At 42.5% G+C, this 23,299-nt stretch overlaps 1 protein-coding gene across 1 annotated transcript in view; it reads left to right on the top strand.

Annotated features, from left to right (window-relative positions):
* Window positions 1–1,798: 1,798 nt before the first annotated feature.
* Window positions 1,799–23,299, top strand: part of LOC120019894 (artemin-like) — a 38,492-nt gene continuing 16,991 nt past the window's right edge. Inside the window, exon 1 of the mRNA XM_038963305.1 lies at window positions 1,799–1,871. Within this exon, the coding sequence (XP_038819233.1) occupies window positions 1,799–1,871 (73 nt within the window). The remainder of the gene's footprint in view (window positions 1,872–23,299) is intronic.

Consider the following 23,299-nt stretch of genomic DNA (forward strand, 5'->3'; position numbering starts at 1 on the left):
GTCCGTTATTCTGTTTAAGAGCTTATAGACTCCACAGGAAACATAGTGTTAAGATGAAGAGGATGGGTCTAAGCGTGGAGAAGGACTTCCTCTAATTCCCTCCCACCTGCTGAGAGAGGGGAAATAATGGTTCAATCCCCTATCCACTCTACTTCCTTTCTAGCACTCTTGCTGTCTCTCACTCTCATTCTCTCGCTTCTTCACCTGCCAAACCCATATGAGCATCTAGTTTCATTGTAGTGGCCCTGAGGGACCCATCCAAACCAGGAGACACACACTGTTGCAGTGATACTTTAAGACCCACACACGTACATTAGCACACATATATATGCAAACAGAAGGGGGGGGGAGGGTGAGGCTGCACGGCTGCACAGCTGCACAGCTGCTGGCGCTGTAAGTGAATAGCGAGTGGGGGATACTGGAGCTCTTTAAAGAGCATTTGGTGCTGTTCCATCCTGCTGTTAAAAGGGTGCCAGTAACACCCGGCCTGTCGCGCTGCTGGCCACAAACTGCACTGATGGTTCTGACTCCACAGACCTCACTGTCCTGCCGGCGAGCCGTAACAATGCTCCGGCTCTCAGCGGTGCCTGCACCCCTTCAGCAGACTCCCCTTTTATTCCTGGCGACAGGTTCTGCACTCCGCCTCCTCTCCATGGGCTTGGAATGGGAAGGCTGTGACCCCTAGGCCGAAACCTAAACTCCTGGTAAAAGTCAGGGAGTGCTGGAAGGGAAAGAACACGCGCGCACACCCAGATGGGAGAACAACATCTGTCTTTCACTCGGTTTACTTTAGAGAGGGTCAACTGAGATGACGGAGAGCAGCCTCTGTCCTCTCTTTTTGTCTCTGACCCGCGCTGTCTCTCTTTGTACCCATCCCTCTCTTCGATCCATATGTAATCAGTGTCAAGGTTAGGACTTTTTAGGGAATACTAGATCGACCGTGTGACTAACGATCTTCTGAAAGCTTTTTTCCCCCCAATACTGTCTGTAATTGGCACCCAACTGACATTCACAAATACTTTAGGGCTAAATATAACCGTATTCTCAATTATACCGTATTCTCCTCATCAGTATTTCATGTAATACTTTACAAAGAGTTGGTTCTTTAAATTCCCCCCCCGGCCCTCGGTGATTAAAATGGCCACAACAGGAACCATTCAGAAAAAGACAGAAACATCTGGAATAGTAGCAGTCTAGTATCGTCTGTCAACACTGGAACATTCACTAATTACCATTGCAGTTTGTTGACACGCTACCAAGGCTTATGCCTTCAAAACAAATGTATTTTTAGTTCCCCCAAAATACTATAAAGACAGTGACAGGGTTGGTTCGTTAGCTTTTCCAACCTTAAAGAATCCCCAATAGTGCTCATGATCATGGTGGGATTACAGCCTCGCAAACAAAGCCGTACAGTGTGTAGGCTGTATTTTGTCTGTTTGCATAAAAACTACCATAAGTCTTGAGACTCTTACTTGAAATACCATTCATGAAATGAAAACACCTAGAGTCATTTCATAAACTGAGGACTGAAATGACTTAAATTGGGACTGTTCTGAGTGACTTCGATGGAGGTTCCCACTTGTAAAGAGAAAACGAACTTGCACAGGACAGTTGGACAAGACCCAAGGAGGAAAGGCACCTTGGGATACACGAGGGTGGGGCAGTGAGTGGACCTGTACATTAGATGAAACTGGAGAAACCCAAAGGGAACCGAATTCTCTTAACTGTCCCTCACATCTGGAGTGTGCACCACACTCCTTCTAACCCCCTCCATCCTGTCTGGAAACATGTCGGGGACATGGTCAGGTCCAACGGCCCAGACGTCCATCCGGTAACCGTGGAAACTGCTCTGGACAACCCCCTGCTGAGCAGTACAGGGACTTGAGAACTCGGCGTCAGCAAAGAAGCATTTCTGTAATAATGAAGTATGATAGTCATCTATTCCTTATATCCAACCATGTCCAAAAGACAAATCCTTTAAAAGTCCTAGAGAAGAATCTTTTGAAAATGTAAGCCCATCCCTGTGTTGCCTGAGCTTTGCCAGCTTCCCAACCAATTTCCTTACACATGCCGACTCAATAAATAAGCAGCAGACAAATTGGGTAGATTGTGTTCAAAGAGGATCACAAAGGCGGAGAACTCCTGTGCGCTGGAGCGAGAAGCCCTCTTAACAGGACAATGCCTTTGCCTTGCGGCTGGCCGGTGACTTGCCGACTGTTTCATAACTACAATACTGTTAAGTCATTCAGCTTTTCATTTCAAAGGCTTTTTCTCTTTTAAGTGACTATCTGCAACATTTAATGCAAAGTGTGATTAATAAATTAGTTTCAAAGTATAAGTCGTCTATAGAATGGGAATGAGCATGTTATACTGCAGTGGTCATCAACTATACTGAATAAAAATATAACTGCAACATGTAGTGTTGGTCCCATGTTTCATGAGCTGATACCAGAAATGTTCCATACGCACAAAAAGCTTATTTCTCTCAAATGTTGTGCACACATTTGTTTACATCCCAGTTAGTGAGCATTTCTCCTTTGCCAAGATAATCCATCCACCTCACAGGTGTGGTATATCAAGAAGCTGATTAAACAGCATGATCATCCCTGTCACAAACTCGGATACCTCCTGCGCCTCAACCTGTTTTTTTTCGGCCTGTTTTATTTTATTTTTATTTTGTTCGTAAGTGTTTTTGTCAACACCTGCTACCAGCTAGTTGGCTAGCTAGGTTGCAATGGAGCCCGCTTCGCCTGGAGTCTTGTCCGGGACAATATTGATAATCCGGAGTTCCAATGCGGCAATTGTTTGTTTGCAGAGGATTACAGGAATGAGGTGGCTAACCTTATCAAGCAAATTTAAATTCTGCGCAAATTTATGGGGAAAACTGGAACTTTCTCATTCTCAACTCCTGTGGCTGGACGCCGCTCGGGCCTGATGGATGTTTCCCCGCCTTGTTATCTGTCCCTATCTGAATGGCCTGTGCTACCTGGAACTTGCCTGCCCAGGAAGTCGTCTCTATCTGCTTCTCCTCCTCCATCCTGTAGTGGAGTAGACGGAGAACAGCAAGAGGATTGTTCGAATCAGCGCTGGTCCAATGTCACAAGTCACGGAAACCGATGGCAGCGGTATACTGATAAGCGGACTGGAGTGTCTGCGAGAGGTTTGGAGCAGATTGACATAAGGAATAGCTTTGCCGCACTGGTGCCTGATCTACTTGCGCCTTCATCGCTGGGATTGCCTGTGTCTGCGACGGCTGTGCTGACTCCAGCAGCGGCTTCGTCGTCGAGTTCGGGTCCTTTCCCTCTCTCTGGATCTGACGGGGGACTGCCTGCTGTGGAAGGTCTGGACCTATCCAGCCACCCTAGTCATAGACTTTTCTCTTTGCTACTGCACCGCAAGTGGTACCGGAGCGCCAAATCTAGGTCCTAAAGGCTTCTTAACAGCTTCTACCCCCAAGTCATAAGACTCCTGAACAGCTAATCAAAGGGCTACCCAGACCCCTCTTTTATGCTGCTGATACTCTCTGTTTATTATCTATGCATGGTCACTTTAACTCTACCTACATGTACATATTACCTCAATAACCTCGACTAATCGGTGCCCCCGCACATTGACTCTGTACTGGTACCCCCTGTATATATCCTCACTATTGTTATTTTACTGCTGCTGTTTAATAATTTGTTACTTACTTACTAAAAAATGTTTTACTTATCTATTCTTTACTTAACACGTGTTTCTTAACTTCTTAAAGCATTTTTGATTAAGGGCTTGTAAGTAAGCATTTCACTGTAAGGTCTACTACACCTGTTGTATTCCGCGCATGTGACAAATAACATGTGATTTGATTTGAAGATGGATTTTAAAGAACTGATTGGGTCTCTGCTTGACACCAACAAACACCCCATAATATCTGTCCCTGTGCCCTTCCTAAATAGTGGCATTGAACGTTTCAGCAGACTTTAAGACTTTTAGCCCTCCCGCTATTGCAAATCTGTGGGTGTAACATTTATTGACAATTTTGATACCTTCTGGAAACAAAGCTAATTTTATATGGAGATGGAATCCACCCAAATCATTTGGGTTCCTGGATCCTTTCACAGCATTATAAGGCTGCATTGAGACAATAATTTATCAATGACCCAAGCTTAGCTCAGTTAATCCCTCCCATTGTGTTGCTGAGCTGTCAAAATGTTACAGCAAATGTACATTATCCTAGTGGCGTTGGAAGACACAATACAATGTAAGTAATCTAATTTATGTCCCTCTCACTGCCCTGAATGCCTCTGCTTATCCAAAGCTATTGTATGCAGTAATCATGAGCCTATGAACTAGAGTTATACTATTAACACTGAGGCGGTGTGCACTAGTAGGAAATCCACTGTGTGCAACTCACCCTGCACTAACATAAATAACATGAGCATGTCTACTTCTGCCAAGCTTCCCAGTAAAGCAATGAAAACAATCAAGCATCCCAGAAAAGTTCTACAAATAGCCCATGTTAACATATGTAGCTTAACCTGTTGAGGACAGAGGGCGCTGTTTTCACTTTGGGGGAAAATCGTGCCCAATTTAAACGGCCTCGTACTCAATTCTTGCTCGTACAATATGCATATTATTATTACTATTGGATAGAAAACACTCTCTAGTTTCTAAAACCGTTTGAATTATATCTGTGAGTAAAACAGAACTCATTTTGCAGCAAACTTCCTGACAGGAAGTGGAAAATCTGAAATCGATGCTCTGTTCTAGGGCCTGCCTATAAATGGGCTTCATATATATCAGTATACATGCACTTCATACGTCTTCCACTAGATGTCGACAGGCAGTGAGAGAAGAAATGGAGTGTATAACTTGATCTGGGGTCGAATAAAAGCTCTCGGCATGACGTGTCACCAGTTTCCTGTTTTCTGGAGAGCGCGTGAAGGGACCTGGTTTTGCCTTCTGAAAAGCTGTCGTTATAGACGACTAATATCTCCGGCTTTGATTTTATTTGATACATGTTACAATATCATCGTAAAGTATGTTTTTTCAATATAGTTTTATTAGATTATTGAAATTTATTCGGGACGTTAGGCGTGTTGCGTTGTGTGCCTTTGTTCAGGAAGGAGAGCTTCGCGCTACTTTGCTAGCTTTCCGTGCTAATTGACTGGAGAAGAGGACATTCTAAATCCAAACAACGATTGTTCTGGACAAAGGACCCCTTGTACAACATTCTGATGGAAGATCATCAAAAGTAGGACCCATTTTATGATGCTATTTCATATATCTGTCGAACATGTGAAATAGTCATTTGCGCCCAGATTTTGGGTACTCTCTCGCTATAACTAAGCTGGATGTCGTAATGAAGTTATTTTTAGAATTCTAACACGGCGATTGCATTAAGAACTAGTGTATCTATCATTTCCTATACAACATGTATTTTCTAGTAACGTTTATGAATAGTTATTTGGTCAGAATAGTTGAGTGTCATAAAAATATCCGCACATTCTGGGAAAAAGTAGCTACGTTAGCACAATGTATAACCACTGATTTCAGCTCTAAATATGCACATTTTCGAACAAAACATAAGTGTATGTATAACCTGATGTTATAGGACTGTCATCTGATGAAGGTTTATGAAGGTTAGTGAAAATTAATATCTTTTGCTGGTTTATTCGCTATCGCTAACGTGCCTTGATGAATGAATGCGGTAGTGTGGTAGGCTATTGTAGTAAGCTAATATAATGCTATATTGTGTTTTCGCTGTAAAACACTTAAAAAATCGGAAATATTGGCTGGATTCACAAGATGTTTGTCTTTAATTTGCTGTACACCATCGATTTTTCAGAAATGTTTTATGATGAGTATTTAGGTATTTGACGTTGGTGTCTGTAATTACTCTGGCTGCTTCAGTGCTATTTCTGACGGTAGCTGTGATGGTAGCTGCAATGTAAAACTGATTTATACCTCAAATATGCACATTTTTCGAACAAAACATAGATTTATTGTATAACATGTTATAAGACTGTCATCTGATGAAGTTGTTTCTTGGTTAGTTTGGTTGGTTCTTGGTTAGTTAGGTTGGCTTTGTGCATGCTACCTGTGCTGTGAAAAATGTCTGTCCTTTTTTGTATTTGGTGGTGAGCTAACATAAATATATGTGGTGTTTTCGCTGTAAAACATTTTAAAAATCGGACATGTTGACTGGATTCACAAGATGTGTATCTTTCATTTGCTGTATTGGACTTGTTAATGTGTGAAAGTTAAATATTTCTAAAAAATATCTTTTGAATTTCGCGCTCTGCCTTTTCAGTGGAATGTGGGAGGAGTTCCGCTAGCGGAACCCCGGTGCCAGACAGGTTAAGAAACAAGGTTCATAAAATCAATCATTTACAGATGACATTCATATTCTGACAATCTCTGGAACTCACTTAGATAATACCTTTGATGATACAGTGGTAACAATACATGGTTAAAACATTAACAGAAAAGACAGAAATGCCAAAGGTGGAGGTGTAGCCATTTATATTCAGAACCACATTCCTGTAAAACTTAACTTGAACTATTACTTCAACAGTATTTAGTTTATCTGCCTCACCTGAAGCCAATTTTGGTGGGAAGCTGCTATAGACCACCAAGTGCTAACAGTCAGAGTTTGGATAATGTGTGAAATGCTTGATAAAGTATGTGATATCAACAGAGGTATATTTTCTGGCTGATTTAAATATTGACTGGCTTTCATCAAGCTGCCCACTTAAGAAAAAGCTTCAAACTGTAACTTGTGCCTGCAACCTGGTTCAGGTTATCATTCACCTACCAGTGTAGTTACAAACAGCACAGGAATGAAATCATCAACATGTATTGATCACATCTTTACTGATGATGCAGAAATTTGCTTTAAAGCAGTATCGAAATCCATCGGATGTAGTGATCACAATACAGTAGCCATATCTAGGGGGAAAAAAGTTCCAAAGGCTGGGCCTAGTATAGTGTATAAGAGGTCATAAAATATGTTTTGTGGTGATTCCTATGTTGTTGATGTAAAGAATATTTGTTGGCCTGTGGTATGTAATGAGGAGCAACCAGACGCTGCACTTGACACATTTATGAAATTGCTTATTCCAGTTACTAATAAGCATGCACCCATTAAGAAAAGGACTGTTAAAACCATTAAATTCCCATCGATTAGCCTCCCGAGTGGCGCAGTGGTCTAAGGCATCGCAGTGCTAGCTGTGCCACTAGAGATTCTGGGTTCGAGTCCAGGCTCTGTCGTGACTGGGAGGCCCATAGGGTGGCGCAAAATTGTCCCAGCGTCATCCGGGTTAGGGGAGGGGGTTTGGCCGGCAGTGATGTCCTTGTCCCATCGCGTACTAGCGACTCCTGTGGCAGGCCAGGCGCAGTGCACGCTGACACAGTCGCCAGGTGTACGGTGTTTCCTCCCACACATTGGTGCAGCTGGCTTCCGGGTTAAGTGGGCATTGTGTCAAGAAGCAGTGCGGCTTGGTTGGGTTGTGTTTCGGAGGACGCATGGCTCTCGACCTTCGCCTCTCCGGAGTCCGTACGGGAGTTGCAGTGATGAGACAAGACTGTAACTACCAATTGGATACCATGAAATTGTGGAGAAAAAGAGGTAAAGAAAATCCCTGTGGATTGATGAGGAATTGAGAAATTGTATGGTTGAGATGGATGAGGCAAGAGGAATGGCAAATAAGTCTGGCTGCACAACCAATTGGCAAAAGTACTGCAAATTTAAGAAATCATGTGACTAAACTGAATAAAAAGAAGTAACTATAAAATGAAACAAACATAAATGACAAAGAATGATAGTAAAAAGCTTTAGAGCACCTTAAATTACATTTTGGGCAAAAAGGCAAACTTAACTCCATCATTCATTGAGTAAGGTGGCTCATTCATCACAAAACCCACTGATATTGCCAATTACTTTAATGGTTTTTTCATTGGCAAGATTAGCAAACTTAGGCATCATATGCCAGCAACAAATGTTGACACTACAGTACACATAGAAGTATAACTGATCAAATTATGAAACGCAAGCATTTTAATTTTTAATTCCGTAAAGTGAGTGTGGAAGAGGTAAAAAAAATATTGTTGTCTATCAACAATGACAAGCCACTGGGGTCTGGCAACTTGGATGGGAAATTACTGAAGATAATAGCGGACAATATTGCCACTCCTGTTTGCCATATTTTCAATCTAAGCCTACTAGAAAGTGTGTGCACTCAGGCCTGGAGGGAAGCAAAAGTAATTCCACTACCCAAGAATAGTAAAGCCTCCTTTACTGGCTCAAATAGCCGACCAATCAGCCTGTTATCAACCCTTAGTAAACTTTTGGAAAAAATTGTGTTTGACCAGATACAATGCTATTTTACTGTAAACAAATTGACAACAGATTTTCAGCACGCTTATAGGGAAGGACATTCAAATAGCACGGACCTTACACAAATGACTGATGATTGGCTAAGAGAAATTACATTTCAAATTGATAATAAAAAGATTGTGGGAGCTGTTTTGTTGGACTTCTCGACCTTCGCCTCTCCCGAGTCCGTACGGGAGTTGCAGCGATGAGACAAGACTGTAACTACCAATTGGATACCATGAAATTGTGGAGAAAAAGAGGTAAAGAAAATCCCTGTGGATTGATGAGGAATTGAGAAATACGGGTTTTGACATTATCGACTTGTAGTCTGCTAATGGAAAAACGTATGTGTTATGGCTTTACACCGCCTGATATATTTTGGATAAAGAGTTACTTGTCTAACAGAACACAGAGGGTGTTCTTTAATGGAATAATAATAATCCAAGTAGAATCAGGAATTCCCCGTGGCAGCGGTTGTAATTTTTAACACCTTTTTCTCCCCAATTTTGTGATTATGATCTTGTCTCAGCACTGCAACTCCCCAACGGGCGAGGCGAAGCTCGAGTCATGCGTCCTCCGAAACAGGACCCACCAAACCACGCCTCTTAACACCCACTCGCTTAACCCAGAAGCCACCTGCACCAATGTGTCGGAGGAAACACCATTCAACTGACGACCGAAGTCAGACAATAGGGCCCGGCCCACCACAAGGAGTTGCTAGAGCCCGATGTGGCAAGTAAAGCCCCCCGTCCAAACCCTCCCCTAACAACGCTGGGCCAATTGTGCGCCACCCTATGGGACTCCCGGTCACGGCCAGTAATGACACAGCCTTGGATCGAACCCCAGGCTGTAGTGACGCCGCAACACTGTGATGCAGTGCCTTAGACCGCTACGCCACTCGGGAGGCTCCCTTTACTTTTTCAATCTTTACTAATGACATGCCAGTGGCCTTGAGTAAAGCCAGTGTGTCTATATATGCGGATGACTCAACACTATACATGTCAGCTACTACAGCAACTGAAATGATTGCAACACGTAACAAAGAACTGCAGTTAGTAAATGGGTGGCAAGGAATGAGTTAGTCCTAAATATTTCTAAAACTAAAAGTTTTCAGACCCCTTGGACTTTTCCACATTTTGTTATTTTACAGACTTATCCTAAAATTGATTTTTTTTTAAAGAAATCCTCATAAATCTACACACAATACCCCATAATGACAGTGAAAACAGGTTTTTAGAAATTTGTGAAAATATCTTAAAAATAAAAAATGGATACCTTCTTTGCATAAGCATCCAGACCCTTTGCTATGTGACTCGAAATTGAGCTCAGGTGCATCCTGTTTCCATTGATCATCCTTGATGTTTCTACAACTTGATTGGAGTCCACCTGTGCTAAATTAAATTAATTAGAGAGGGGTGTACCTTTCCAAACCATGTCTATATAAGGTCCCACAGTTAACAGTGCATGTCAGAGCAAAAACCAAGCCATGAGGTCGAAGGAATTGTCCGTAGACCTCAGAGACAGGATTGTGTCGAGGCACAGATCTGGGAAAGGGTACCATCAAATTTCCGCAGCATTGAAGGTACCTAAGAACACAGTGACCGCCATCATTCTTAAATGGAAGAAGCTTTGAACCACCAAGACTCTTCCTAGAGCTGGCCTCTCGGCCAAACTGAGTAATTGCGGGAGAAGGGCTTTGGTCAGGGAGGTGACCAAGAACCCGATGGCCACTCGGACAGAACTCCAGAGTTCCTCTATGGAGATGGGAGAACCTTCTAGAAGGACAACCTTCTCTGCAGCACTCCACCAATCAGGCCTTTATGGTAGACTGGCCAGACGGAAGCCACTCCTCAGTAAAAGGCACATGACAGCCCATTTGTAGTTTGCCAAAAGGCAGCTAAAGGACTCTCAGACCATGAGAAACAAGATTCTCTGGTCTGATGAAACCAAGATTGTACTCTTTGGCCTCAATGCCAAGCGTCATGTCTGGAGGAAACCTGGCACCATCTCTACGGTGAAGCATGGTGGTGGCAGCATCATGCTGAGGGATGTTTTTCAGCGGCATGGACTGGGAGACTAGTCAGGATCGAGAGAAAGATTAATGGAGCAAAGTACAGAGAGAGATCCTTGATGAGATCCTTGATCTGCTCCAGAGCACTCAGGACCTCAGACTTGGGCGAAGGTGTGCCAAGCTTGTAGCGTCATACCCACAAGACTCGAGGCTATAATCGCTGCCAAAGGTGCTTCAACAAAGTACTGAGTAAAGGGTTTGAATACATGTACATTTGATATTAATTATTTATTTATTTGTATATATTTGCATTTTTTTTAAACAAGCTGTTTTTGCTTTGTCATTATGGGGTATTGTGTGTAGATTGATGAGGGAAAAAAACTATTTTATCCATTTTAGAATAAAGCTGTAACATAGCAAAATGTGTAAAAAGTCAAGGGGTCCGAATACTTTCCGAATGCACTGTAACTGCTTTAATGTTGATGGACCCCAGGAAGAGTAGCTGCTGCCTTGGCAGGAACTAATGGGGATATATAATAAATAAAAATACACAGGTGTACTTTGTGCTGGGGACAATAAAAGGCCACTGAAATGTGCAGTTTTGTCACAACACAATTCTACAGATGTCTCAAGTTTTGAGGGAGCGTGCAATTGGCATGCTGATTGCAGGAATGTCAACCAGAGCTGTTGCCAAATACTTTTATGTTAATTTCTCTACCATAAGCCACATCCAGAGTTGTTTTAGAGCATTTGGCAGTATGTCCAACTGGCCTCACAACTGCAGACCACGTGTATGGCATCATGTGGGCCAGCAGTTTGCTGAAGACAATGTTGTGAACAGAGTGCCCCAGGGTGTGGGGGGTTATGGTATGGGCAGACATAAACTACTGACAATGAACACAATTGCATTTTATTGATGGCATTTTGAATGCTCAGGACTACCACAACGAAATCCTGAGGCCGTTTGTCGTGACATTCATCCGCCACCTTTAACTCATGTTTCAGCATGATAATACACAGTCCCATGTTGCAAGGATCTGTACCCAATTTCTGGAAGCTAAAAATGTCCCAGTTCTTCCATGGCCTTCATACTCACTAGACATGTCACTGATTGAGTATGTTTGGGATGCTCTGTATCAACGTGTAGGACAGTGTGTTCCAGTACCCGCCAACATCCAGCAACTTCGCACAGCCATTGAAGAGGAGTGGGACAACATTCCACAGGCCACAATCAACATCCTGATCAACTCTATGTGAAGGAGATGTGTCGAGCTGCATTAGGCAAATAAATGGTGTTCACACCAGATACTGACTGGTTTTCTGATCCACGCCCATACCTTTTTTAAGGTATCTGTGACCAGTCGTGAAATCAATAGATTAGGGCATAATTCATTTATTTAAATTGACTGATTTCCTTATATGAACTGTAACTCAGTAAAATATTTTAAATGGTCGCATGTTGTGTTTATATTTTTGTTCAGTGTAGATTCAGCCGTGGGCCGATTTGTTTCTTGAGCGGATGGTGGGGGCCAGAACAAAATTACAAATAATTTGTAGACTGCAAAGTGACCGCAAGAATCCCAAAAATATATATTTGACTAAAACATAATAATTATAAAACTTGCTTACATTTGAATACGATCACGTGTCTCTCTATTATGTGTGTGAATACTTGAACAGATTTCCCAAATTAAAATCAATAGGAGCTGATTTCCTTAGTCTATTATGTCTAACAATGACAAAGTTTGACTTTTTTTTTTTGCTCAGAAAACTTGGGTGGCAAATAAAATGGGCCGTCAGTTTGGGAACCCTGTTATACTGTAGGTGAAGTATCAGATTTAAGCTAGTACAAAGTGCGGGTATGGAATGTCTGTCATTGCAGGTTGAGTCAGGATGTCATATTCATGAGAGATAAGGATTAATGAGTGTTTATATAACAGTTTGGCAGTCATGTAACTTCTTATTTATCCAAAACCTTAGTTAACTACATTTTTCTGACTCTGCTACTCTTGGGAGAACTGGATGACGCAGGTCTCAGAGTTACAGGCAGAGGTTTCACGTGTTGACATTACTGTTCTGTGGGGATGAGAGTAGCGAGGTGACATTTGCCCAAAGTTGGGATCTGTGACAGCGTTCTGCTTGTTGGCACAGCTTAATTTGTGTGTGCGTGCATGTGTTTGAGTGTCTGTGTGTTTTGCATGCCTGAGTGTGTTGTCCTTGTGCTCATGGGGCTTAGCAATGGGTGTACACACAAATGCCGTACAAGTTCATTACCATCTGTCAGTGCGATGGCTTGGCATGCAGTCACAGAGGTGCTCATGGCTCTTGTCATAAAGTTATGCATATCAAAGCACATTCTTCTCATTAAGTGACAATGCCGAAGCACTGATGTCATGGCTGTAAAGTAAAGTAGCCTGTGAGAGAACATATACAATGCATTCTGAAAGTATTCAGACCCCTTCTCTTTTTCCACATTTTGTTACGCTACAGCCTTATTATTATTATTATTATTATTATAAAATAGTTTTTTTCCCTCACCAATCTACAAACAAAACCCCATAATGACAAAAGCAAAAACAGGTTTTTAGAAATGTTTGCAAATTTATTAAACTGAAATAGTACATTTACATAAGTATTCAGACCCTTTATGTAGGCAGTGGTGGAAAAAATACCTCATTTTCATACTGTAGTAAAAGTTAACATACCTTAGTAGAAAATGACTCAAGTAAAAGTGAAAGTCACCCAGTAAAATACTACTTGAGTAAATGTTTAAAAGTATTTGGATTTTAATAATAATATATAAGTATCAAAAGTAAATGTAATTGCAAAAATATACTTAAAGGAAAAGTAGAAATAATTTCAAATTAATCATATTAAGCAAACCAGATGGTACAATGTTCATGTTTTTATTTTATTTATGGCTAGCCAGGGGAAAACTCCAACACTCAGACATCATTTACAAACAAAGCATGTGTGTTTAGTGAGTCCGACAGATCAGAGGCAGTAGGGATGACCAGGGATGTTCTTTTGATAAATGTGTGAATTTGACCATTTTCTAGCCCAGCTAAGCATTCAAAATATAACGTGTACATTTGGGTGTCGGAAATGAAAGAACAAAGTACATTATTTTCTTTAGGAATGTAGTGAAGTAAAAGTAGTAAAAAATATAAATGGTAAAGTAAAGTACAGATACCCCAAACAACTTAAGTAGTACTTTCAAGTATAAGTTCTTTACACCACCGTATGTAGGCAGCATCTATATGCCAGAGGCATGTTCTCAGAAGACCCTGTCAATCTCCTTTTCAAAGAGCTTTGAAACTGTCATTCATTAGTTTCCTTGTTGTCATGGTTAAATACAACTCTTCTGCATTGATACAGCTTTAATACGTATGCTTTCACAATCCCGTCTCTGACTGTGTGAGAGAGTCATCCTGTAAAATGTAGTAAACATGTATTGTGTAATCCTCCCATCTGTCTCACCTTACCCAGGTGTCCCCTTGCCTTAGGGTCCCTCTCTGACATAGGCACAGTACAGTCCACAGGTTCCACTATGTTGTTGAACCTGCCATGCTCAGCTGTGTGTGTATAGTTACCTGGGTTCTATTAATAGGGATCGCGGGCGGGGATCCTCCCTTGCGTTTGTCTCTGCCTTCTGTGTGGTAGAGAGGAGAGCTGGGCGAGCAAGGCGCTGTTTGCCCAGGCTTTTGTGTTCCGCGGGCCCCAGTGTTTGCCCTGGAGGGAGTGCTGGAGCTGGCCTGATAGAGGGGGTGGGGTCATTTGGGGAGGGGAGGTGTGTGCCGTACAGCGCAGCCATAAGCCTGAATCTGAAGTATGTCAGGCAGGCCCTTTCTGAAGGAATCCCCCTTCCTCCACCCTCTGCCCTCCCTCCATCTCTCTCCCTCCACCCTCTGCCCTCTTTCCATCTCTCTCTGCACCCTCTGCCCTCACTCCATCTCTCTCCCTCTGCCCTCCCTCCATCTCTCTCTCCACACTCTGCCCTCTTTCCATCTCTCTCTGCACCCTCTGCTCTCCCTCCATCTCTCTCTCCACCCTCTGCCCTCGATCAATCCCTCTCTCTCTGCCCTCCATCAATCCCTCTCTGTGGATTACAGTAGACTTGGTGACAGTCTATAAGGGAGGCCTTTCCATGACTATGCAAACATTGAGAGGAGGGTGGCAAATACACGTGTGTGTACAATATCCTTTGTTAGTTCGTGAAGAATGTAAGAATGCAGTAAAATCACTCAAGTTTATGGGACAGAGAGCATCAACAACTTGGGAGTCAGTCCATGCCCACTGGGCACACACTGGTTGAATCAATGTTGTTTCCAACCAACGTGGAATAGACGTTGAATTGACATCTGTGGTGGAGTACATTTCCTCAAAGTATATGTAGGCCTCCTGTTTATATTTTTGCTAGGAAACGTGTTGTTGTCAATACCAACGCACAGACACGTATCCATATCCAAACCCTTTCAGATATGACAATTCCAATGCGCCCTCCCCATTAACAAAAATATATTTGAACTATGCAGAGGGGCAGGAAAAATCACAGCACTCTCAAGAGCGTCAATGCGCTCCCGTCTCACAAGGATTTTGACAGGCAGAGCAGCGTGGTGAACATATCGCCTCCTGTACTTGTGTATTGTATAGCATCTCTAGTGTGCGCCCAAATACACAAAAGAGCTGCAAAGTCGCTGAATATTGGATACCTTTTAGTGACGGATACCCACTCAACAAAGATCGATGGGATAGCCTACATTGATGATTTGGTAATAGTTGCACTGCCACCGCGTAATGGCATGACGCATGGAGATGCAATGTTGAAAATACTTTATCCTCAGTTGCGGTGAAGTAGATTTTGACGCGCAGAGGTCACATCAAGAGTTTTTTTTAACCTGAACTATATCTGTGAAAAACAACAGATACCAAAGACAAAAAAACTGTTCTGCATGCAAGAACGCCATCGAGTTCCAAGTTCTGGGCGAGGGACACTGTCTGAATGTGAGACGCAACGTTTCCATACCAAGGACATAGCCGGGCTGCGGTTCTATATCCAAAACATAACTTGTATCTTGGAAAATTTTGTTTTAACATTTTATTGTGGAATAATCCTGGAAAAGCCTTAAGGTTATGCGCGTTCCTGGCGCTTTGTTTACTCGTATTTGTATCAATGTTAGGAGGCAAGACTGAGCAAGTCCGAGTATGGGGGAAGAAACGTACATATAACCTAAATCTAATAACACTTTATTGGTCACATACACATATTTAGTAGATGTTGTTGCGGGTGTAGCGAAATGCTTGTCTTATAAACCTCATATTGCCTTGGGCCTATTTGTTCAGCGGTGGGAAATAAATGTCACTAATAATGCATGAAACTTAAGACGTTGAGTCACCTGTAACTCATCATACATGACCCAAAGCCTCTCTGCTCTATTATGTTTTTATGACCCCCCCTTCTCTCTCTCTCTCTCACACACACACACACACACACACACACACACACACACACACACACACACACACACACACACACACACACACACACACACACACACACACACACACAGAAAATAAAGTGTGTTGATGCAATAGTTGTTTGAGCTGATAAAGCATTGTTTGACATGTCCACATATGTGCTCATCATGAAATAATCAACGGAATTATCCCACAAGATTGCAGCATAAATATTTTGGTAATGTGCGTATTTATGTGTACAATTCAACTTTTTATGTAATTAGAATGATATTTATTCTGTTCCTATGCAGGGTGTAATTAGAATGATATTTATTCTGTTCCTATGCAGGGTGAAACTGAAAGGATTTGGTGGAGAGCAGAACAGAAAGGCTTGGCCGCATAGAGGGAGGCGCCTTTCGTGCTCTCCTGAAACCAAAGCCTTTGAAGATTTTTTTTTCTAAACTTCAAGCAAAGAGGACATAACCTGAAAAGTTGGACGCATGAGAATTATGTACCTTTAAAGGACATCGTTGTGTGAATTTTCACCGCTAAGCCATGCTCCACAGCCGACCAGGAGCTTGCTGGGGAAAAGTGTCTGACCTCACTGGCGCGCATGCAGCAGATTGGACTAAAACGCATTGGATAGCAGGTAAAGTAACGCGCAATTTATTATAGAATTTTACAAATAATAATATTTGTTTGAGTAGGAAATAATGCATTACGACTACATTAGGCATATCATTCATTTAAAACTGTGACATAGGTTAAATGTATTACATTCCTATTCGTTTACTTGTGCGTAATTGTACATGGTTGCCATGAAAGCTACAGTCCTCGCCTGTCATTCGTTATTTCCCTTGTCTTAGTGTTTGCTTTGACAACAATCCAATAGTTGGTTTGATGTCAAAGGCATTCTTTTCACATCAGCTGTTTTTGTCACACAAAACTCTTTGCTCACAGCTGCCACCTATATTGCCCTGACTTTTTGAGTCACCAGATTTTCTATGCAGACCTATTGGTGTTTTTGTCATAAAATTATCTATTATACCCTCTACTGATTGTGTATCTGTAAACGTATTGAACACTAACTATCTTTATATTAATAATTCAGCCCTTTCATCTTTGTGTTTCAAATGAGCTCTGAAAAGCTAATTCTGTGTGTACATTGACATTCTGCCCAAATGTAGGCTAGATTGGCTACAATATATGTTCTCCTTGACCTTTGTTCTTGTGCCAATTCCCTAGTAGGGCCAGATAATCTCTTACTTTGAGGAAATAGTGGCGGTCAGTAAGTCTTAGTGAGTGACCCTCTCCAGCGGTTTGGCTGCAGTCTGATTATCAAAGCGTCATTCACACACACCTGCAAATGTTCAATGTGTGTCCCCCTCAGAGCGTGCATACTACCTCACACACAGGAGTATGCATTTCCCCTGATTTCCATTGCCTCCCAGGTGCTAGAGAACTGTGGCCTTGGCTGGTCTCTCTCGGGTAGTCTCCCACCTCCTCAGGGTTACCTGCATGGTGCTCAGCTGCTTGTACCTGTCTGATTGGCAAACCTCTTTCAATCTGACCATGCCGTCTTATTGGTAATCAATAAGCAAACACAGACATGCGAAACGCTTCATTGCCTTTTCTTTTGATGCTGTGTCATCTTGATGTTCTGGTGCTCTCAGGACTGTCAAAACCCTGTGCCCTACATATTTCTCTTCATGCTATCTAACTACTGGTCTCTAACTACTGGTCTCTAACTACTGGTCTCTAACTACTGGTCTCTAACTACTGCTATCTAACTACTGGTCTCTAACTACTGGTCTCTAACTACTGCTATCTAACTACTGCTATCTAACTACTGGTCTCTAACTACTGGTCTCTAACTACTGGTCTCTAACTACTGGTCTCTAACTACTGCTATCTAACTACTGGTCTCTAACTACTGGTCTCGAACTACTGCTATCTAACTACTGGTCTCTAACTACTGGTCTCTAACTACTGCTATCTAACTACTGGTCTCTAACTACTGGTCTCTAACTACTGGTCTCTAACTACTGGTCTCTAACTACTGGTCTCTAACTACTGCTATCTAACTACTGGTCTCTAACTACTGGTCTCTAACTACTGGTCTCTAACTACTGCTATCTAACTACTGGTCTCTAACTACTGGTCTCTAACTACTGGTCTCTAACTACTGGTCTCTAACTACTGCTATCTAACTACTGCTATCTAACTACTGGTCTCTAACTACTGCTATCTAACTACTGGTCTCTAACTACTGGTCTCTAACTACTGGTCTATAACTACTGGTCTCTAACTACTGGTCTCTAACTACTGCTATCTAACTACTGCTATCTAACTACTGGTCTCTAACTACTGGTCTTCTGTCAGTTGACCTCTTACTCACCTCTAATGGGAAGGCTGCGTGCTGATGCAGTGGCGGCTTCGGTCTCAGCGTTCGGCCAGCAGCACTGTGTAGATTGGGGACGTCAGGGAACTGAGCTGAGTTGATTTAAGACTGTCCATTTACTTTGGAATCTCACTCCCAGGTAGTGGTGTGTGTGTGTTTGAATAGTAAACAAACAAACATTTGACCAACTGGGGACATTTTGTTGGTCCCCACAAGGTCAAATGCTTTTTCTAGGGGGTTTGGAGTTAAGGTTAGAATTAGTGTTAGGGTTAGAATTAGGTTTAGGGTTAGGGTTAGAAGCTAGGGTTAAGGTTAGGTTTTCGGGTTAGGGTATGGGTTAGCGTTAGGGAACATTGGATTTTGAATGGGACTGAGCCTACACTGGTCCCACTTCCTCAGGTCAAAGGTCATGGAGGTCTGCACCCCGTTAGTAGTGGTCAGATCAACTGGACACTCCTTTTCCCTTTGACTGCGACCACCCTCTGGCCTGCATGGTCTTTTTAAACACACTTGGAGTTTATGGGTATGAAAAGCTGCTGTTTGGTTTGGAGGTGTATATCTCTACACTCTGATGCTTCTTCTTCACTCCTCTTTCATTGCTCATTGCATCTTAATATCTACCTGTATTTCCTCTGATAGGCAGTTAGTTCCAGCGCAATGTAAAAATGTATCAACATGTTATATATTTTGTTATTAACTCGCAAGTCACTAAGCTCAAGTGTTATTCAAGTTCTAGTCCCTCCCCCTAGTGGTAAGCAAATATTAGATCATTTAAAAATTGGTATCAACTGCAGGTTTTACATATGACTTTCTGTAAGGTCTAGAAATCCAGTGTAATAGATTTCTATGTAGAAGTCTACGCAGGGGAGGTGTGTCTGGCTTGCCTTGTCTGTGAGAGTGTGACTGACGTTACTGGATAATGTCAGCCTGATTGAGCCTTTAAGATGAGATGGAGGAGAAATAGATTATGCAACCCGGAGTGCCACCGGGCAACCTCAACCTCAATCTGGAATTGTTTAGAGAACTCACTGAGCCACAATACGTATTTTGGGGTGAAGTGAAGGGGGCATGCACTGACTAAAAGAAATTTCAATTTGTACATAAAAAACAACAACTGCTCACTCTCTCATTTGTGTCTTACTTTCTTGCAGTTGACACAAACTGCTAAGTATACTAGAATTATACATGTATTATTGCTCTTAATGTCTATTGCCGATTTAACAGACTTACATTTAGAACAAAGCGATAGTTACCACAGCTGTATTCTTCTGAAATTGCCGGGTCAGCTCCATTCATCATGGTGTCATGGTCTGCTTTGAACTGACGGGCCAGCAGGTCATTACGAGAGGGGCTCAAGACAAGTGGGCGACACGGAAACGCTTTGCAGGGCATTTGTTCATCCAGACACACTAATGGTCAGCTTTCCCTGGGTCTGGACCCACACTGAACTGAATTTAAAGAAATTAGTGAGGGAGTGCAAGGGCAGGGGAGGTTTGTTGGGGGTAGAGTTGGGGGGGGGGGGGGGGGGGGGGTTTGTGTGCTGTTTTTGCTTTATGAGTTCTTTTGTAGATATCTCTCTATATAATGTCTCCAACATTTTCCTCCTCTCTCTCTCTCTCTCTCTCTCTCTCTCTCTCTCTCTCTCTCTCTCTCTCTCTCTCTCTATATATATATATATATATAGAGGGAGAGAGAGAGACAGTTGAGACAGTTGAAGTCGGTTGAAGTCGAAAGAAGTTTACATACACCTTAGCCAAATACATTTAAACTCAGTTTTTCACAATTCCTGACATTTAATCCTAGTAAAAATTCCCTCTCTTAGGTCAGTTAGGATCCCCACTTTATTTTAAGACTGTGAAATGTCAGAATAATAGTAGAGGTAGCATTGCCTTTAAATTGTTTAACTTGGGTCAAACGTTTCAGGTAGCCTTCCACAAGTTTCCCACAATAAGTTGGGTGAATTTTGGCCCATTCCTCCTGACAGAGGTGATGTAACTGAGTCAGGTTTGTAGGTCTCCTTGCTCGCACACGCTTTTTCAGTTCTGCCCACAAATTTTCTATGGGATTGAGGTCAGGGCTTTGTGATGGCCACTCCAATACCTTGACTTTGTTGTCCTTAAGACATTTTGCCACAACTTTGGAAGTATGCTTGGGGTCATTGTCCATTTGGAAGACCCATTTGTGACCAAGCTTTAACTTCCTGACTGATGTCTTGAGATGTAGCTTCAATATATCGACATTATTTTCCATCCTCATGATGCCATCTATTTTGTGAAGTGCACCTGTCCCTCCTGCAACAAAGCACCCCCACAACATGATGCTGCGGCCCCCGTGCTTCACGGTTAGGATGGTGTTGTTCGGCTTGCAAGCCTCCCCCTTTTCCTCCAAACATAACGATGGTCATTATGGCCAAACAGTTCTATTTTTGTTTCATCAGACCAGAGGACATTTCTCCAAAAGTACGATCTTTGTCCCCATGTGCAGTTGCAAACCGTAATCAGTTTTTTTTATGGTGGTTTTGGAGCAGTAGCTTCTTCCTTGCTGAGCAGCCTTTCAGGTTATGTCGATATAGGACTTGTTTTACTGTGGATATAGATACTTTTGTACCGGTTTCCTCCAGCATCTCCACAAGGTCCTTTGCTGTTGTTCTGGGATTGATTTGCACTTTTCGCACCAAAGTACATTCATTTCTAGGAGACAGAACACGTCTCCTTCCTGAACGGTATGACGGCTGCGTGGGCCAATGGTGTTTATACTTGCGTACTATTGTTTGTACAGATGAACGTTGTACCTTCAGGCATTTTTAAATTGCTCCAAAGGATGAACCAGACTTGTGGAGGTCTACAATTTTTTTTCTGAGGTCTTGGCTGATTTCTTCTGATTTTCCCCATGATGTCAAGCAAAGAGGCACTTGAGGTAGGCCAAGCAAAGACTTGAGGTAGGCCTTGAAATGCATCCACAGGTACACCTCCAATTGGCTCAAATGATGTCAATTAGCCTATCAGAAGCTTCTAAAGCCATTACACAATTTTATGGAATTTTCCAAGCTGTTTAAAGGCACAGTCAATTTAGTGTACGTAAACTTCTGACCCACTAGAATTGTGATATAGTGAATTCTAAGTGAAATAATTATTTGTGAAAGTAGATGTTCTAACCGACTTGCCAAAACTATAGTTTGTTAACAAGAAATTTTTGGAGTGGTTGAAAAACGAGTTTTAATGACTGAAGTGTATGCAAACTTCCGACTTCAACTGTATATCTCTCTCTCTCTCACTCTCTCCCTCTATCTCTCTCTCACTCTCTCTCACTCTCTTTCTCTCTCTCTCCCACTCTCCCTCTCTCATTTTCCCTCTCTATCCCTTTCTCACTCTCTCTCGCTCTCTCCCTTTCTCATTCTCCCACTCTCATTATCCCTCTCTCTCTCTCTCTCTCTCTCTCACTCTCTTCCATCACTCTCTCTCTCTCTCTCCCACTCTTCCTCTGTCCCTCTCATTCTCCCTCTCTCACTCTCCCTATCTCTCCCTTTCTCCCTCTGTCTCTCCCTTTTATAATTTTTTTAATTTTTAATTTCACCTTTATTTAACCAGGTAGGCCAGTTGAGAACAAGTTCTCATTTACAACTGCGACCTGGACAAGATAAAGCAAAGCAATGCGACAAAAACAACAACACAGAGTTACACATAAACAAACGTACAGTCAATAACACAGTAGAAAAATCTATGTACAGTGTGTGCAAATGTAGAAGAGTGGGGAGGTAAGGCAATAAATAGGCCATAGAGGCAAAACAATTACAGTTTAGCATGAACACTGGAGTGATAGATGTGCAGATGATGATGTGCAAGTGGAGATACTGGGGTGCAAAAGAGCAAGAAGATAAATAACAATATGGGGATGAGGCAGTTGGGTGTGCTATTTACAGATTGGCTGTGTACAGGTACAGTGATCGGTAAGCTGCTCTGACAGCTGATGCTTAAAGTTAGAGAGGGAGATATAAGACTCCAGCTTCAGTCATTTTTGCAATTCGTTCCAGTCATTGGCAGCAGAGAACTGGAAGGAAAGGCGGCCAAAGTAAGTATTGGCTTTGGGGATGACCAGTCAAATATACCTGCTGGAGTGCGTGCTATGGGTGGGTGTTGCTATGGTGACCAGTGAGCTGAGATAAGGCGGGGCTTTACCTAGCAAAGACTTATAGATGACCTGGAGCCATTGGGTTTGGCAACGAATATGTAGCGAGGGCCAGCCAACGAGATCATACAGGTCGCAGTGGTTGGTAGTATATGGGGCTTTGGTGACAAAATGGATGGCACTGTGATAGACTACATCCAGTTTGCTGAGTAGAGTGTTGGGGGCTATTTTGTAAATGACATCGCCGAAGTCAAGAATCGGTAGGATAGTCAGTTTTACAAGGGTATGTTTGGCAGCATGAGTGAAGGAGGCCTTGTTGCGAAATAGGAAGCCGATTCTAGATTTCATTTTGGACTGGAGATGCTTAATGTGAGTCTGGAAGGAGAGTTTACAGTCTAACCAGACACCTAGGTATTTGTAGTTGTCCACATATTCTAAGTGAGAACCGTCCAGAGTAGTGATGCTAGTCGGGCGGGTGCGGGCAGCGATCGGTTGAAGAGCATGCATTTAGTTTTACTAGCATTTAAGAGCAGTTGGAGGCCACGGAAGGAGTATTGTATGGCGTTGAAGCTTGTTTGGAGGTTTGTTAGCACTGTGTCCAAAGAAGGGCCAGATGTATACAGAATGGTGTCGTATGCGTAGAGGTGGATCAGAGAATCACCCGCAGCAAGAGCGACATCGTTGATATATACAGAGAAAAGAGTCGGCCTGAGAATTGAACCCTGGGGCACCCCCATAGAGACTGCCAGAGGTCCGGACAACAGGCCCTCCGATTTGTCACACTGAACTCTGTCAGAGAAGTAGTTGGTGAACCAGGCGAGGCAGTCATTTGAGAAACCAAGGCTGTTGAGTCTGCCGATAAGAATGCTGTGATTGACAGAGTCAAAACCTTTGGCCAGGTCGATGAAGACGGCTGCACAGTACTGTCTTTTATCGATGGCGGTTATGA

The sequence above is a fragment of the Salvelinus namaycush genome, chromosome 25 (genome assembly GCF_016432855.1).
Source record: "Salvelinus namaycush isolate Seneca chromosome 25, SaNama_1.0, whole genome shotgun sequence".
Classification (NCBI taxonomy): Eukaryota; Metazoa; Chordata; class Actinopteri; order Salmoniformes; family Salmonidae; genus Salvelinus; species Salvelinus namaycush.